General features: G+C 33.7%; 4 protein-coding genes across 4 annotated transcripts; 2 read left to right on the forward strand and 2 right to left on the reverse strand.

Moving 5' to 3' along the window:
* Positions 1–1,008: 1,008 nt before the first annotated feature.
* Positions 1,009–2,640, reverse strand: LOC107367677 (uncharacterized). Its single transcript, XM_015935414.2, has 2 exons — positions 2,493–2,640; positions 1,009–2,426 (listed from the first exon to the last, which is right to left on the reverse strand). The coding sequence occupies exons 1-2, from the start codon at positions 2,531–2,533 to the stop codon at positions 1,154–1,156; spliced, it is 1,314 nt and encodes a 437-aa protein (XP_015790900.2). The 5' UTR covers positions 2,534–2,640; the 3' UTR covers positions 1,009–1,153.
* A 1,593-nt stretch (positions 2,641–4,233) lies between these two features.
* LOC107367676 (retinol dehydrogenase 16) lies at positions 4,234–5,680 on the forward strand. Its single transcript, XM_015935413.3, has 2 exons — positions 4,234–4,469; positions 4,565–5,680. Exons 1-2 carry the CDS (start codon positions 4,253–4,255, stop codon positions 5,449–5,451), a joined length of 1,104 nt encoding a protein of 367 aa, XP_015790899.2. The 5' UTR covers positions 4,234–4,252; the 3' UTR covers positions 5,452–5,680.
* LOC107367675 (sodium/calcium exchanger 1) lies at positions 5,534–12,487 on the reverse strand. Its single transcript, XM_015935412.3, has 4 exons — positions 11,891–12,487; positions 10,991–11,117; positions 8,911–9,133; positions 5,534–7,916 (listed from the first exon to the last, which is right to left on the reverse strand). The coding sequence occupies exons 1-4, from the start codon at positions 12,256–12,258 to the stop codon at positions 6,133–6,135; spliced, it is 2,502 nt and encodes an 833-aa protein (XP_015790898.2). The 5' UTR covers positions 12,259–12,487; the 3' UTR covers positions 5,534–6,132.
* A 683-nt stretch (positions 12,488–13,170) lies between these two features.
* Positions 13,171–15,099, forward strand: CCT4 (chaperonin containing TCP1 subunit 4). Its single transcript, XM_015935472.3, has 2 exons — positions 13,171–13,569; positions 13,647–15,099. The coding sequence occupies exons 1-2, from the start codon at positions 13,248–13,250 to the stop codon at positions 14,933–14,935; spliced, it is 1,611 nt and encodes a 536-aa protein (XP_015790958.1). The 5' UTR covers positions 13,171–13,247; the 3' UTR covers positions 14,936–15,099.
* Positions 15,100–15,435: the final 336 nt, after the last annotated feature.

Consider the following 15,435-nt stretch of genomic DNA (forward strand, 5'->3'; position numbering starts at 1 on the left):
TGTTCCGCCAGCCTTTTGTTGGTTGTTTTGCCATACAAATGAACGAGGTTCGTGTGTATGTAATTTACAATAATATGTTGTAGTCGATGATCCACTGGACAAGATCAATCCAAATCCATGATGCGTTTTGTTAGGGACAATTTGATATTCAGTTAGGGTCAAACTGAAATACAGTTTATCTTCAACTTGATCCATTGTAAAAACCGCTGAAAAACGGTTATCCTTTGAGCAAACACTGGTACCATCTCTTGAGATGCAATAGGTTTTACTTAAGCACTCATCATTGCATGTGTTTAAGGCCACAGTTGAATCTGAAAGAAGAAACACGATCACAATTAGGAAAAACATGTTCCACAAAGTGTTACTCGAGTTAACAATTAACGATTATTTTCGAAGTCTTTACCAAGGAATTATACTTTGAAATCAGTTGATATTTAGATTTTTAACACTGATTTTTCACTATCTAATCATCCATCTTATTACCCATTGTTTTGCCTCATTGAAAACTTGTATTTCAATGGAAAACTGGATTATCAAATCAATGCTCATCTATTGTATTGGAATCTTGTTATCTTGTAAATTCTTTGAAATTGCATGACTTCTCTTCAACATTGACACAATAAGGGACAAAAATTATATTTCCATTTGTACGAATTGTACAGATTGTAATTCCTTGTACTCGAGTCAGTCAATCTGAATCGCCCAACCAATCAATTTGACTCTCTTTCAGATCTTCGTCTGAAGTCAGCGTCTATTTCTGAGTATGTTATCTTTTCTTTATACTCGCTTGCTGACTCAAGAAGTCGTTTTGAACGAACGTCGAGTCAACATTTTTTGGTCCAGTTCGTGTCATCAATATAAATGTAATCCATTTCAAACAAGAATGATTGTGCATAAGAAACATTAAACTTCCAGATGAACACCTTCAACCATACAATGTATTGAATAAGCGAGTTGAAATATTAAATAATGACTAAATATCGTTAATCATAAATGCGAGTGAATAGATATTTTTTGTGAAGGTTGTTTAATGAACATGCAATTACAATATGTACAAATGTTTCAATCTTGTAATGTATGGAATTTTATATCTATGATTTGTTTAAAAACTTTAAAGATTCAACATTTAAAATCAATAAAATAATTATTTTAGCTATTTAGCTTTCAACTTTTCTACAAAATCTTCTATCATCTTAACCGCCTTTTTCCCACTATCAGCTGATTGCATTGATTTTGAAATAGCATTGATCTTGGTTTGCATTTCTTTGTCAGCTAATGTTTCCTCAATTGCTTTTAAAAGTGTTTCATTATCCAACTTCCATGTATCCAACCGTCGACCAATTCCACAATCAACTACCCTCTGAGCGTTATCAAATTGGTCGAAAAAGAAAGGTAAGACTATTAAAGGTTTACCAAAATACAATGTTTCCATAAAAGTGTTATTTCCACCATGCGTGATAACCAAATCAACAACTTTAAGGATTGCAATTTGATTGACATAATCTTCCCCCCACATATTAGATGGTAAATCAATCTGGAAACCCAATGGACCCTTGGATACGATAAAACGATGCGGTGCCTGGGCCAGAATGGCAATCACTTCTTTCATTAATTCAACATCAATCGACCCAAGTGAGCCTAAGGAAAAGTATATCAATTTGCCGGGAAGGTTTTCTAATGTTTCTGGCACTGTAAAGGTCTCCTCAAAATCTGGTTTCCTGATATTTGCATCGACTCTAATCCATTTATCAGTGATTTTAGGTCCACATTCGCTATAGTCAAGGGCTTCAGGATAATGATAAAAGCCCAAGTGTTTGGGTATATCGACAAAGTAATTATCTTCTGGAAGTGGCTCAGTATTATACTCTTTCCACCAGGCAAACAGTTTTTCCTTAAAACGAATGCAAGCTCCATCGTAAACTTGTTTAAATTTGGCATACGTTTCTTCATCTAATTTGGTTGAATAACCCGAAAATGGTGGAGGCCCTTGTGGGTATATAGACAATGGGTTAATGGATGCCAAATGGATATAAGGTATTGGTGATGAAAATAAAGCTGGGAATCGTGTCACATAATCTGCTATTAAAACATCAAATGAGTCTTTGTGATCTTTCAAAACTGCGGCCAAAGCTTTATTTGTTGGCTCATATTCATCCACAACGGACGAGTAAAGTTCCTTATCTGCCTCACTCCAATTAGAGTACCTGGTCAGCGCATCTGAGCGAAATTTGCTTAAATTTTTCTTTGTCCATTCCAGGAAAACTGCAGGTGATTGATTTGCGAAAAAGGATTCATCAAAAGGAATAAATTTGAAGCCTCGCTTTGTAGCCATGGCGGCGTAACGGTCACGATGAGTAAATGTAACTTCATGTCCAGCTTCAACAAGGAGTTCACCAAAACCCAAAGTGAAATTGATGTGACCAAAGCTATTAAAAGGAAAAATGTTTTAGTTACAAATTGATCAACTTTAAAGTAATCCAAAGGATACTTACGCATCAAGAGATGATAAAAGAAATTTATAAATGGGCTTCATTTTAAAATTGCGATGAAAATGATCTAAAACTGATTGCCAAGTTAAAAGATTTCAATGGAGACGATTAAGAACGATGATAAAACAACTGTAAAATACTATTAACACTTTTATTGTGATCTCTCTTCAATTGGTCCCACCATTTAAATACATAACTGTCTACCCAAATAATTGATGAAAGATTATATAAATACGCAATCGATTGTTTTGATTGTTTTTTCATCAAGCTTTACTTTGTGTCTCGACTTGTTGCTCAACATTTTCTCAGCTGAACAAAAAAATCGTTTTAGGGGATTTCCTACATTTTAAATGATAGGCTCACATCTGCCAAAGACAAATACAATTAGGAATCAAAAAGCAAATCTCATTTGATTTCTTAAATTCTTCTGATATGTTTAAATTGGTTTCACAATGACAATTGCCAAATTTGTTGCATAAAATGTATACAGGTTAATGATTTACTAATCATTGATTAGTAATCAGAAGCTTGCAGGAAAATGCAAAAAACTGTTGAGTTGCACTTGAAAAATTGATTTAAAGTGTCATCAGCGAGTCAAATCAAACAATCAACGACAGTTTCCAAAAGAGCATTCAATTTCATAAAGAACCCAAGAAAATCAAATTGGTGATTGATTATCTTACCAGATCCTCAGTTTCCAATTCCCTTTGTTTCAGTGATTGATGTTAATCTTGTCAATCAACTAAACAATTCTACATATTTGTAAAGATGATTGACTTTCGGATCGTTAACCAATAGACAGATATATTTTGGCTGTTCAAATCAGGTCAAAAGCCCAACTTGAGACTAAACTTGTTCAATTATTGAATCAAAACAAAATGTCCACCTTACACGACAAATGAATAAATCTTTATCGGATCGAAGCAAAAATGATTTGAAAACAAAACACAAAACATCGTTGAATCTCATTCATATTTGGCATTGGCATTGATCAAGATTGGCATTGAACGATATCGCTAAAGGCATTAAATTGATTCGCAAATCAGCTAAAATTTAAATTTTTGTCTCGTGGAACTTTATATTGAATATTTATTCCCAGATTGCAGTCAACATTTGTAAATTTTTGCAAATACTTTCCCTTCAGCCTAATGGGTATGTAAATTGTCTAGTCTTTAAATCTTCATAGTAACTCTTGATGTCATCGAATCATGATAATTTATTAGTTATGATCAGTTTTTACAATTAATTCTATGTAACAAGACTGATTTCCAGAGCAGAAAAGGTTGGATAAAGAAAGATTATGGTCATTTTAATTCTCTTGCAATGATTACGATCATACGTAATGAATGTTGTTTTCTTTGAATAAATATCTGTATTTTCAGTTTATTTCCTGATCCATGATCGGAGCCTGAAATGACTTCAATTAATAAGCTATCTCAAGGTACAGTTTAGTTAGCAACATTAATAGAGCCTTATAACCTAATAATCTTTGACCATAACAACTTTTGCCTGTACAGAAGATTGAAGGAAAAAAAGACGAGAGACTATTTTATACTCTCCATCTTTTGATTGATTCATTTCTAATCTTAACAGGCACATAATAAGTGATTACAATTACTTCAACAGAACTACTCAATTAGGTGAATCTCCGCCTTCTCAAGTGCTCCAAGTTGGACTTTAGTAGCAAATCGTATTTTTCAATCTAACCAAAACACATAATCTTTACTGGTCGTCACAGTTTACTCACAGTTCATCTCAAAAACATGTTGCCTCTTTTTTCAGCCTCATTCATTTTAACATTAATTTTTCTTTATAAGTTCCTCAATTTTTTACCTTTCTTTGTTAACATCTTAAACTGGATTGGATTGTTTATTGTTTACCTTTGTAGTTCATGGATATTGGCAAAATTGATTCACAATTACATTTCTTCTAAACTTCTGGGTCCTCTTCCAACTACTGGAAAAGCTGTTCTCATCACTGGTAAGTAGCAAATAGAGTCTTTTTTATATGTCTATCGTTTATTGAAATGTAATTGTTTATTATAATTTTATGTTTGTTCAATTGTCTTTGTTCAGGGTGTGATTCTGGTTTTGGTCATGGAGCAGCATTGCAACTCAACAAGTCGGGCTTTCGTGTGTTTGCTGGTTGCCTGTTTCCTGATGGAAAAGGAGCCAAATCCTTGAAATCTTCAGCGTCTAATCGAGATAAGATTCATATCATCAAATTAGATGTTACCAAAGATGAGGACATCGAAACGACAGTCAACTTGATTAGTGAACATCTCAATAAATCGGGTGAAACTCTTTGGGGTATCGTTAATAATGCTGGTGTTGGAAGAGTTGGTAAAATAGAGTGGGGATCTTTTGACAATCACTTTCGCCAGCTGTTTGATGTTAATGTTTTCGGAGTGGTCAAAGTGACTCGAGCAATGTTGCCTTTACTCCGTTCTTCATCTGGACGTGTAGTCACCATTTCATCAATCAATTCAAATATGACCTTTCCCAACACTGGAGCTTACTCAATGACCAAAGCTGCTTTAACTCCTTTCCAAGATGCGCTGAGAGCTGAAATTGAAAAATTTGGGGTCAAAGTTATATCTATTGAACCAAGTTTCTCATCAACACCTATAATTGACCAAAAATCTGTTGACAAACTTTACAGTGACTTATACGATAATTCACCCAAAGAAATTAAAGAGATTTACTATGAGGATAAAATGATGGAAAATTTAAGGCAACTCCTAGCAATTCCTTGTCGATATCTCTCACCTGAAGCAACATATGACAAAGTAATCAATAACATCGTCAAATCTTTGACTGATTATGAACCATCCTATTGTATGCCTGCAACTCCACCAGTAATGTCATTTGTCTACACAATTTACCCAAGTTTTCCACCAGAATTGAAGAATTTAATTGGAAAGATATTAATGAGACTCTCAAGATCATTGAATTTAGATTAAATCCTGCGTTGATTATTTGCTGGCAAATGTAAAAAATGTAATCCTTGAGTTTCATGCTATCTTTTTGGCAATAACAGTGTCATTGGACGGTCAAATTAATTTTATTTCAATAATTGTCTCGATGATTATGACATAATGAGGTATATATCGTTGATTTCAACAACGAGCAGAATAAATTAGAGATGATTTTACCTCTTTTGTAAATTAAAAAGAGTTGTTAATTCATAAATTGAATTTCTTTTTTGATTTGGCAAAATAAGTTTCGCTCTTGAGTTTAACGTCAAACAAGAATTTGAAATGGCCTTGAAAGGACATGAACAAAAGTAAAGATTCTTCGTGTTTTTACAAAAATATAAAATTGACCTGAACTATTAAGATAAGCAAAAAACAAAATAATATCACCAGTTACGATAAATTATAAGTTGGAATGTATAAATGATAAGTTAGAAGGCTTAGAAGCAATTGATGGAAGATGTTTCAAGATGTGTAAATTGGTGTAAAGCAAAAATAAATTTAAAAATTAAAAACATGATTAAGAGTATTTGCAGTTGACATGAACTTCTGCTTCCTCTCGTTGAAAAGTCACGATTAGTAGGCGCAAGATTCACCCAATGGGAAAATTTTTGAATTCCATGGCTTTGGTCTCCTGTCATCCTCAACTACTTTTTGAGTTGAATCAATTTAACTTCCAATTGATTGAGCTTTCATTACAGATCCTGCAATGTAAATAATCCAAAGGATAACAAAAATGATGAATGTTGGAATCGAGTAGCGTAAAGGTCCTCCAAGCTCACCAGGACCAAAGATTGGTGCAATTCGACGGAGAAGAAGAATAGCGATACAAATAAACGATAAAGCTGTGTAAAGAGCTACCGAATAGCCCAAGTCACCAGCTGGCACTTCAAATATTTGCCCCTTGGATGACCAGTAAACAGCAGCCATTAACCAAGGTAGACCAAGTCCAAGGAAGACATTGACTGAGTTACTGCCCGTGATATTACCGATTGCGTTATCGGCATACTTTTCCATTCGAGCGGCAGTCTTGGATGCAAAAGTATCTGGTAAAGATGTGCCCATGGCCACAAGAGTAATTGCGGTAATGGAAGGTTTAAGACCAGTTAAACATCCGAAAGCTTCAGCTGTGTCACCTACAATTGTAGTTATGAAACCAATGAGGATAAGTGAAACAATAAAGGTTAACCATCCATTCCAAATGCTCGGTGGAGGCACAAAGGCGAACATTACTTTCCAAACAAAAGATAAAACATGGAAGAAATAGTCGATGAAATTGGGTTTAATTTCCTCTGAACCTTCTATTGTCATTGCTGACCTAAACTGTTCAACCCATTGATCTTTGGCAATTTTAAAGCCTTTCCTTTTCTTTCCAATCTTTGTCATTAATTTGGACATGATAGCATTATAATCGGAATCATTAGTAACTGTAACCATGATTGAGTTAATTTTTCCTATTTTAGCTCCATTTGTGGCACTCAACAAGTGAACCTCGAAATATTCGTCTTTAATTTCTTCAAAATCATTTTCAATGGCAATTTCAATTTCTTGTCGCATAACTCCATGTGCGAATAAAAGAGTACCTTCACCACCAGAATAATCTCGCCCATTTTTGGCAGTTCCATCAACAGTTTTCCATTTCACTTCAATCTCTCCATCAGAACCTTGTTCTCGAAGTACCGGTATCACCACTTTACCAACATCTTCTTCAACCGTAATCAACCTTTGTCCAAATGCAATGATACCCGGAAAATCGTCATCAACAATAGTTACAGTCATCATGCAAATTCGTCCTTTGGCAACGGCTGCCGATTCATTGTTATTATCATTGTCAATTAAAGTGAGTTTGACCAAAAAGATGTTGTCAGGATTCCAGTTGTCATCGTCAATGATTTCAATGTTAATAGTCTTCTCCTTTTCATAAGGTTCAAGTGTGACAATCTCTTTGAAAGCTTTGTAATCTCGGCCTGCTTTAGCGGTTCGATCAAGAGTTTCAACTAAACATTGTACCGAATTGTCCATGCGACCATAACGAACAACAGTAACATCAACAGAACCAGCATTCTCAAGGACTGCGGCAGTAGGAGCAGCAAATTGAACCACAGCGATATCCTTTTCGTGAGCAATTTCAGCTGCAACAGTAGTCAATGCAATGGCACCATCAGGAACAGATTTAATGGCATGTCCACCACTCATGTGATCTTTCATTAAATCGTACACTTGTTGAAGTTCCTTGGTTAAATGAGGAAAAGGTGGTCGTGAACCAGATAACCAACGGCAAGCAGAGACTCGGTAAAAAAGTCGAGAATGGCGTTCATGTTCAAAGAGATAAGTGGCAGCCAAGCAAGCAGCATCTTCGGTTGAAATGTTGGGGTCAACTTTACGTACTTCCTTCAGAAACTTTGCCAAGCTTTTCTTGCTAATTTTGCCTTTTGGGAAAAAATCTTCAACTCCTACAAATAATCCGTAAAGATGGTTTTAGTTTCAAGTGTTGCCAGTTGGCCATAGAGAGAGGTCCAAAAAGGTTGAAAGTTAAAGGAAAAAGAAAGTTGAAAATGAAAAGATTAAAAAATGATTAAATTCAAGTTGAGATGTAAAAAGATGGCTAAGATGATGAATGAAAAGAGGGCGAAACTGAATAGTTGTTTCCTCAAGGTTGGCGTTGAATGAGAAAAGTAACTCAAAATTAATTCAGTGATGATCTCACTCTAAACACTTTCACTGCTTCAAGTTGGCTCAATGGAGGAATGGATATGGGATCAACTGGAATGGGTCATGCAATATACCCATGATTGATCCGCCAATTTAATTGTAATCAACTCTGTAGGATGAAAGAACAAGTTTTGTTCTTGTTTTTCGGCTCAAGACTGAACATAAAAAAAACAAGTTTTAAGAGTAAAAATAATAAACAACAAAGGATAAACTAGAATGTTTCTAATTTAAGTTATATTATCAGATAGATGGCAATTAACCTGTAAACCTACACAGAAACAAAATTAAGAATCAAACCTAACTTTCATGAAAACAGCGAAATGAATCACGCTTTATCGTGGCTTGAAATTTGAAAAATGAAATTCCAGGTGAAATCAGAAAAATTGTTAAATCTACCAAAATAACCGGTAACTGGATAAAATACTCAAATTTAATTGACTAAATCAGTGTTACCAAGAAATATGTTGTCAAACATTTTACCAACAAATCAGTGAATCATTATTTACACTAAAAGTATCAACAATAAGATTGATTAACAAGTTGTAAGTTGATTGCTAATGTTTGTCAAATAACAGGAAAAACAATATTTCACAAAAGCCATAAACAATCAATAAATCAATAACTGAGCTCAATTTGAATCAACAATTTTAGAGCTTTTCTGGAAAAATTTCAAAGATTTTGCCCATTCATTCAAATCTTTATATCCATCAAATGGTATGAAAACGATTATCGTACTTGCTCCAGAATCAACCTCGGTGAAACTTCCTTTGGCCGGTTCGATTCCTTGAGACATGAAAAAATTGCGATCGGCAGCATAGGCGACAAATACCAGAATAGGAAAGAAAAGAAAGGTCAAAAGTGCTTCCCAAACTTCAACGACATCGGGTGAAATGGTGACCAGAATCAGGAATAGCCAAAGGTAAGCAAACACACTGAAAGTGCAAGTAACTGCAAAAACCTGAAATCAAACAAAACAAAATTAATTTAAAGCTATTCAATTAATTCACTAAATATTGACATTACTGTTGATCAGTTTAACCTGAAAGGCAAGGCTAGTGAGTTTTATGAGCAGTCTTAGGGAATATTATCATTACTCATTATAATTGTTATGATAAATGTTAGGGATTCATTAATTAGTCGATTTGCTATTTTTAAGGTTCTACAGACAGTTGCTATGGTTTCATTATATTAATGTTGCCATTAATTAATATCTGCTCTGAGTCCAATTTAAAGTCAGGTAATATTAATAATATAAAAGGGTTTACCATGAAAATGCAGGCTATTCAAAGGTATTCAGGTTAATTGTATCTCATTGCATGTCTCGTATGGTTCACTGAATTAGATTAGAGCATGGAAAGAGTGACTAAATTATTGTTAATTAATTATTCTGTTCAAGTTGATACAACAATTTGGTGACCTTAAATTTAGACAGTCAAAGGTTTACTATTAACGTTTCATTATTGCTTATAAGTTATAACACAGATTGAACATTAAGATTGAAAATGTAAGATGTAAAGCAATGTAATGATATCAATTGAATAATAAAAAAAGATTTCCAATTGATCAATTCTAATTATTCCAATGAGATTTGATTACAATGTCGACAATTAGTTATCAAGTGACTGGGTAATATAAAACTAATCGGATGACTACAAATGTTTAGTTAAACTATTGAAGGTTACTTGGTGAATCGACAATCAACTTAAAGATTTTACCATTCGGTAATTATTCAATTTAAATGTTTCCCTTGCAACTTAATATAAAAACAATTTAAGGATACAATTGGTCATAATCAATGAACATGACATTGACAAGCCTAAACAAGTTTCCTTACAATGGACACTTGAACATAAGAGGGTTAAAACAGTTGAAAATAGTGTTATTCAGTCACGAAAATTGACAAAATATCAAGTTTGTCAAATCAACAATCAACTAAAAGAGTGTCAGGTCACGAAAAAAAGTGAATTTTTGGTATAAAATGAAAAATAAATAAGCTTGTCAATGATGAGCTTGACAAACTGTCAGGTAAATTAGGCTTAAATGATATCTAAACATTTTCAATTGGCACAACATGAGCTCAGGTTTGCTTCAAATAAAGTTGGAAAGCTGAAATCAAAGGTGAATGGAAGACATAAGGCTTATTCAGCTGATTAGGTGATTAAACTAAATGTGAAATTGATACAAATGAAAGCAACATTAACCAGAACATCCTGATGCCTGGAAAACACCTTGAAATTCATTACACTCATCAACTTATTGTTTCAATCCAGTTATGTAGGATATTGAACTACACTTGATATTGGTTTGAAATGAAGAAGGGGAAAGCTTCTAATAATAGTTCACTCACAACGGGCGAGGTTAATATTGAACTTGTCCAAATTGTATCATCTATTGAAATGAATAAGAATAAATTCTGATGGAAACCTCGCCCATTGCGAGAAGAAACAATTTTAATTATGACAGAATTTAATTCTGAAGAAAATTTTGGTTCAATTTGAATAAACGTTTTTGTAATACCATCAAAGGAATAGCAATATTTTCTGGTTAATCGCTTTTACCAGCATTGATCGACATGGAGATTTCAGTGATAGATTTTAAGGTTAGATGGATCAACTAATTAAGAGGTTGACAGTTTAATTATGCAGGTATTAATACTGGTCAACAAGTAAATCATTCAACTGGTTAATGGTTATCACGGTTAAATTGAAAAGCTGGTCATTTTGTCAGCATAAATGGGTTTATTAATTTTATCCGAGTCAACCAGCATTGTTGCTATTTTTATTCAAGTCAATTTTTTTCTGATTCATGATCTTACCTTGATTGCTTTGATGGTTCGAGATTCATGATTTGGAATGCCAATAACACAAACGGCAGAAATCATGAATAAATTGTAAGCTGCTGAACCAACAATAGTACCAGGCCCTAAAGAGCCAGAAACGAATCTGAAAAAATATTCAAATATTGGTTGAATAACATTAACGATGTCAACTCTTTTTTATCACTGTTGCATGACAAACTTATTTTATGATAAAAAAAGATGAATGAAATGGAATTGAGGTTCAAGCTGATAATAAACTGGTTGCTTAGAGGTGATGGCAATAGATTTTGAAGTGTTCAGGAAAACGAGAATGATGGAAAGGCGATAAGAAACATGAGTTTACGAACTTAGCTGTAATAAATCTTAAAAAAGTCCTTGATTCTGTGAAAATATTCAATAACTTGTGAGTCATAGATTACCGATTCACCAGATACATTGATATTTCATAGCCAATTAGTTAGATATTTATTTTACTAATTAGTCTGGATGGAACAATATTCATAGAAAGTCTCTAGAAGAACTGAAATCTTATGATAACGAAATGATGTTTTAATAGAAAACAATTTTCTTCATGTGCTGAATAACTTGTTTGTTAAAATATGTTGAAAATCAGTTAAAAACAGGATAATCTAAAGTCAGGTAGAATATGAAAGAAATGGAAATGAATAAATAGGAAAATATCTCATGTATTGGAGAAACAGGTAACAGTTTTTGGAAAATGTAATTGATGAAAGTCTAAGCTTGAACATGTTGATTAAACATACAGACATAAGGAAATGAAATTAACTTTTGATTGTACAGATGTGTATACAATGTAACATTTGGTTCCGAGTTTAATGACTCGAGAAGTTTGGGTAAAATGATTTTCTAAGAATTCACGGTAAAGTTGAAACTTACCCAGAAGAGACGATCTCAATTATGGCGAGTAAAATTTCAGGAGCAGAAGAACCCAAAGCCATGAGAGTTAGATTGGCCACGGTTTCATTCCAAACCAATACTTCCATGTATTCTGGCGGTGTATTGGCATCTCCAGGATTGACAAGAATTTTCTTTGTTTGCGAAGTGATCCGTTCAATCGCACACATAAATATATCGGCAATAATGGCAATACCAAGAAACAGGTAAAGAAGAAGAAGAAGATAACCAACAATTCTCACCCAAAGTAACATTGATGCATAACCCAGGTAGGGTAACATTAATCCACGGGAAACACATTGGTCACCATTGTGGTCAAAAAGAGATGAATTTGAAACAATGGTTGACATGTTGATGAGTAAAAGTTGACTTGTAAAAGAAAAGCTAATTTGTACTAACTTATTATACAATTCACAAAGTTAAATATTGTCTCAGGTCAATCCATTTTCAGGTAAATTCAAAGTAACTCCTGTTAAACTAGTGAAACATGCCCAAAATAGCTTTCAAATTAAACCAACAGTTATAACAAGATTACTGATGAATAGTTTCACTTTTTCATTTAGTCTTACAAGTTTTTTGTTGTTACTTTGTGTCTTCTTTTCTGTCTACCTGAGTCATCTATCGTGTATCAAACCAACTAAACCTGGTTTTGGATTCATTCCGAATTAATCATTCATGCTTTATTAATTTGTTGACTCGTTTTATACCTTTTTAATTAACTTGATTCCATACCTAGCCAGGAAACATAATTACCTGTTTTCGATCAAAAAAGACAAACAATTATTAAACTAATAAATCAAGAAATCAATTTGATAGCTAAATTCAATAGCTATTGAGAAAACCTCATTTCAATTCTTTGATTTCATTTCAAAGATGTCTTATTTTTTAATTTCTGGTTCGAATTTAAATTTTTTTTCATCAGATTTTAAGAAATTTAATTCCTCAAAAAAATTCCGAAACAATCAGAATAGATTAATATTTTGGTTCTCATTAAATACGTCTATGTAGCTAATATTTGTCATTGCTCTTGCAATTAAGTTACTGATATTGATATTTTTATTTTTAAATTTAAATTCGCTATTAAAAAACAAGTGATTTATTTATAATAAATTATTAATTGTTCGATTAAAACTGAAGTTTGATGTTTGATAAAAACTTTTATTTCAATCAATTTCAATCAGCCAAAAAGTAACATTTTGGTGATGTTCGTAATATTTAAACCTTCCCTCAAACCTTGCTCCATGCTTGCTGCAGTAATCTTTTGTGCTGTGAAGACTCCCATCTAAACTGATTTCAACCTTTTTTACTTAATTCTTTTATTAATTGTTATTAAATTAAAATGGCTCCTCAAGCTCAATCTAATAAATCTGGTACCCAAATGATGGGACAGTTCAAAGATAAAAGTAAACCTGATGACATTCGTGATTCTAATATTCAAGCAGCTAAATCAGTTGCAGATGCTATCCGTACTAGCCTGGGACCAAGAGGTATGGACAAAATGATCCAACAGGATGATGGCAATGTGATCATTAGTAATGATGGTGCAACCATTTTGAAGCAAATTCAAGTTGTTCATCCAGCAGCTAAAATGTTGGTTGAATTAAGTAAAGCTCAAGATGTCGAGGCCGGAGATGGTACAACTAGTGTGGTTATTATTGCAGGTAAGCTGGGTGTGACTATTTCCAATTTTAGCTTTGAGAACTATTTTATTGATTTTTGATTTTAATGTTTGTTACAGGTGCTCTCCTTGATGCTTCTTCTAAGTTGTTGGCTAAAGGTATTCATCCTACAACAATTAGTGACGCTTTCCTTGATGCGGCCAACAAATGTGTTGAAATACTCGAGGGTAAAATGAGCATCCCAGTTGACTTGAATGATACCGATTCTCTTGTCCGAGTAGCTTCTACTGCCCTTAACAGCAAGGTTGTTTCTCAGTATTCAAGCTTATTAGCTCCTATGGCTGTAAAGGCAGTGCTTAGAGTAAAAGACAATTGTAAAACTAACGATGTTGATCTTAAGGATATCAAGATCATTAAAAGACTTGGTGCCACTCTAGAGGAAACCGAGCTTATTGAAGGACTATGTATTGATCATAGATTTGCCAATGATTTTGGCTCTAAAAAAGTTGAAAAAGCTAAGATTGGTTTAATTCAATTCTGTATTTCACCACCAAAGACTGACATGGATAATCAAGTCGTTGTCTCTGATTATACCCAGATGGATAGGATCCTTAAGGAGGAACGAAATTATATCCTGAACATTGTAAAGCAAATCAAAAAGGCTGGATGCAATGTGCTACTCATTCAAAAGTCAATTCTTCGGGATGCACTCAATGAGATGGCTATTCATTTCTTCTCCAAAGCTAAAATTGCTCTCATTCAGAATATCGAACGTGAAGAAATAGAGTTCATCAGCAAAGCTCTTGGTTGCCGTCCAATCGCCAGTCTTGACCATTTTGTCGCATCTGCTTTGGCCACAGCTGATCTGGTTGAAGAAATCCCCTTTACCAAAGTAACTCGAATCAGTGGGATAAAGAGCACTTCACCCACAGGTAAAACAGTTAATGTTTTACTCCGAGCATCTAACAAAATGATGCTTGAGGAAGCTGAAAGATCAATCCACGATGCCCTTTGTGTCATCCGATGTCTAGTTAAAAAACCCGCTCTACTTCCTGGTGGAGGAGCTCCTGAAATTGAACTGGCTTTGCAATTGAGCCAGCTCAGCTCTTCCCTGGTAGGTCTAAAAGCTCATTGCTTCCAAGCTTTTGCTGAAGCTTTGGAAGTTATACCGTACACTTTAGCCGAAAACGCTGGTCTTAATCCCTTGCAAACAGTTACCGAACTTCGTCAACGGCACTTTGCTGGCGAGAATACTGCTGGTATCAATGTACGTAAGGCTATGGTAACCAACATTTTAGACGAGAATGTTCTTCAACCTTTACTTGTTACTGCTTCAGCTATTAAATTAGCTGCAGAAACTGTTAGATCAATTCTTAAAATTGATGATATTGTTCACTCTGTGAGATGAACTAAAGTAAATTATAAACAGTGATCATGCTAACCTGGATTTTTGAAACTTAACAATATTAAATGGTCATGGAAATAAATTTTGTCTAACTTTAAAACAAAATTTAAATTTGGACTAATGCTTTCTAACTTCAATGATTACTATTAAACCTCTTTTTCACTTATTATCATCTTTCAAGTAATTTAAAAATAATTTCATTTGTTGAATGATACAAGTTCAAAATGATTTATCATTGTACACAACTCATGTAGCACAAGTAATCTCTTTATCAAGTGAGGAGATATTACATTATTAATCAATTGACTCGGATTGTATGGTTGCAGATTCAAAGTTAAACTTTCCGGATTAAAGAATCGTAAATCTTCAAGGTTCTATTCATTACAAAATTATGTCCCATTTGGTTTATGATTGTACTCTTACACTCGTACTATGTAGCTCAATCATAGATTAAAGTTTAGCTTTCAAATCTGTAAAAGTTCAAGGATAATATAAATCAGAAG

This window comes from Tetranychus urticae, chromosome 1 (assembly GCF_039701765.1).
Source record: "Tetranychus urticae isolate SD_2017Ah chromosome 1, NJAU_TeUrti_SD_1.0, whole genome shotgun sequence".
Taxonomy (NCBI): Eukaryota; Metazoa; Arthropoda; class Arachnida; order Trombidiformes; family Tetranychidae; genus Tetranychus; species Tetranychus urticae.

Coding starts and splice junctions, on each gene's coding strand:
- LOC107367677 (XM_015935414.2), bottom strand. CDS start 2,533: ATGAAGCCCATTTATAAATTTCTTTTATCATCTCTTGATGC. Junction 2,427..2,492: donor CTTTTATCATCTCTTGATGC/GTAAGTATCCTT, acceptor TCCTTTTAATAG/CTTTGGTCACATCAATTTCA.
- LOC107367676 (XM_015935413.3), top strand. CDS start 4,253: ATGTTGCCTCTTTTTTCAGCCTCATTCATTTTAACATTAATTTTTCTT. Junction 4,470..4,564: donor AAAAGCTGTTCTCATCACTG/GTAAGTAGCAAA, acceptor GTCTTTGTTCAG/GGTGTGATTCTGGTTTTGGT.
- LOC107367675 (XM_015935412.3), bottom strand. CDS start 12,258: ATGTCAACCATTGTTTCAAATTCATCTCTTTTTGACCACAATGGTGAC. Junction 11,118..11,890: donor ATTGAGATCGTCTCTTCTGG/GTAAGTTTCAAC, acceptor ATATTTTTTCAG/ATTCGTTTCTGGCTCTTTAG. Junction 7,917..8,910: donor CGAGGTTGATTCTGGAGCAA/GTACGATAATCG, acceptor GATTATTTGTAG/GAGTTGAAGATTTTTTCCCA.
- CCT4 (XM_015935472.3), top strand. CDS start 13,248: ATGGCTCCTCAAGCTCAATCTAATAAATCTGGTACCCAAATGATGGGA. Junction 13,570..13,646: donor TAGTGTGGTTATTATTGCAG/GTAAGCTGGGTG, acceptor TGTTTGTTACAG/GTGCTCTCCTTGATGCTTCT.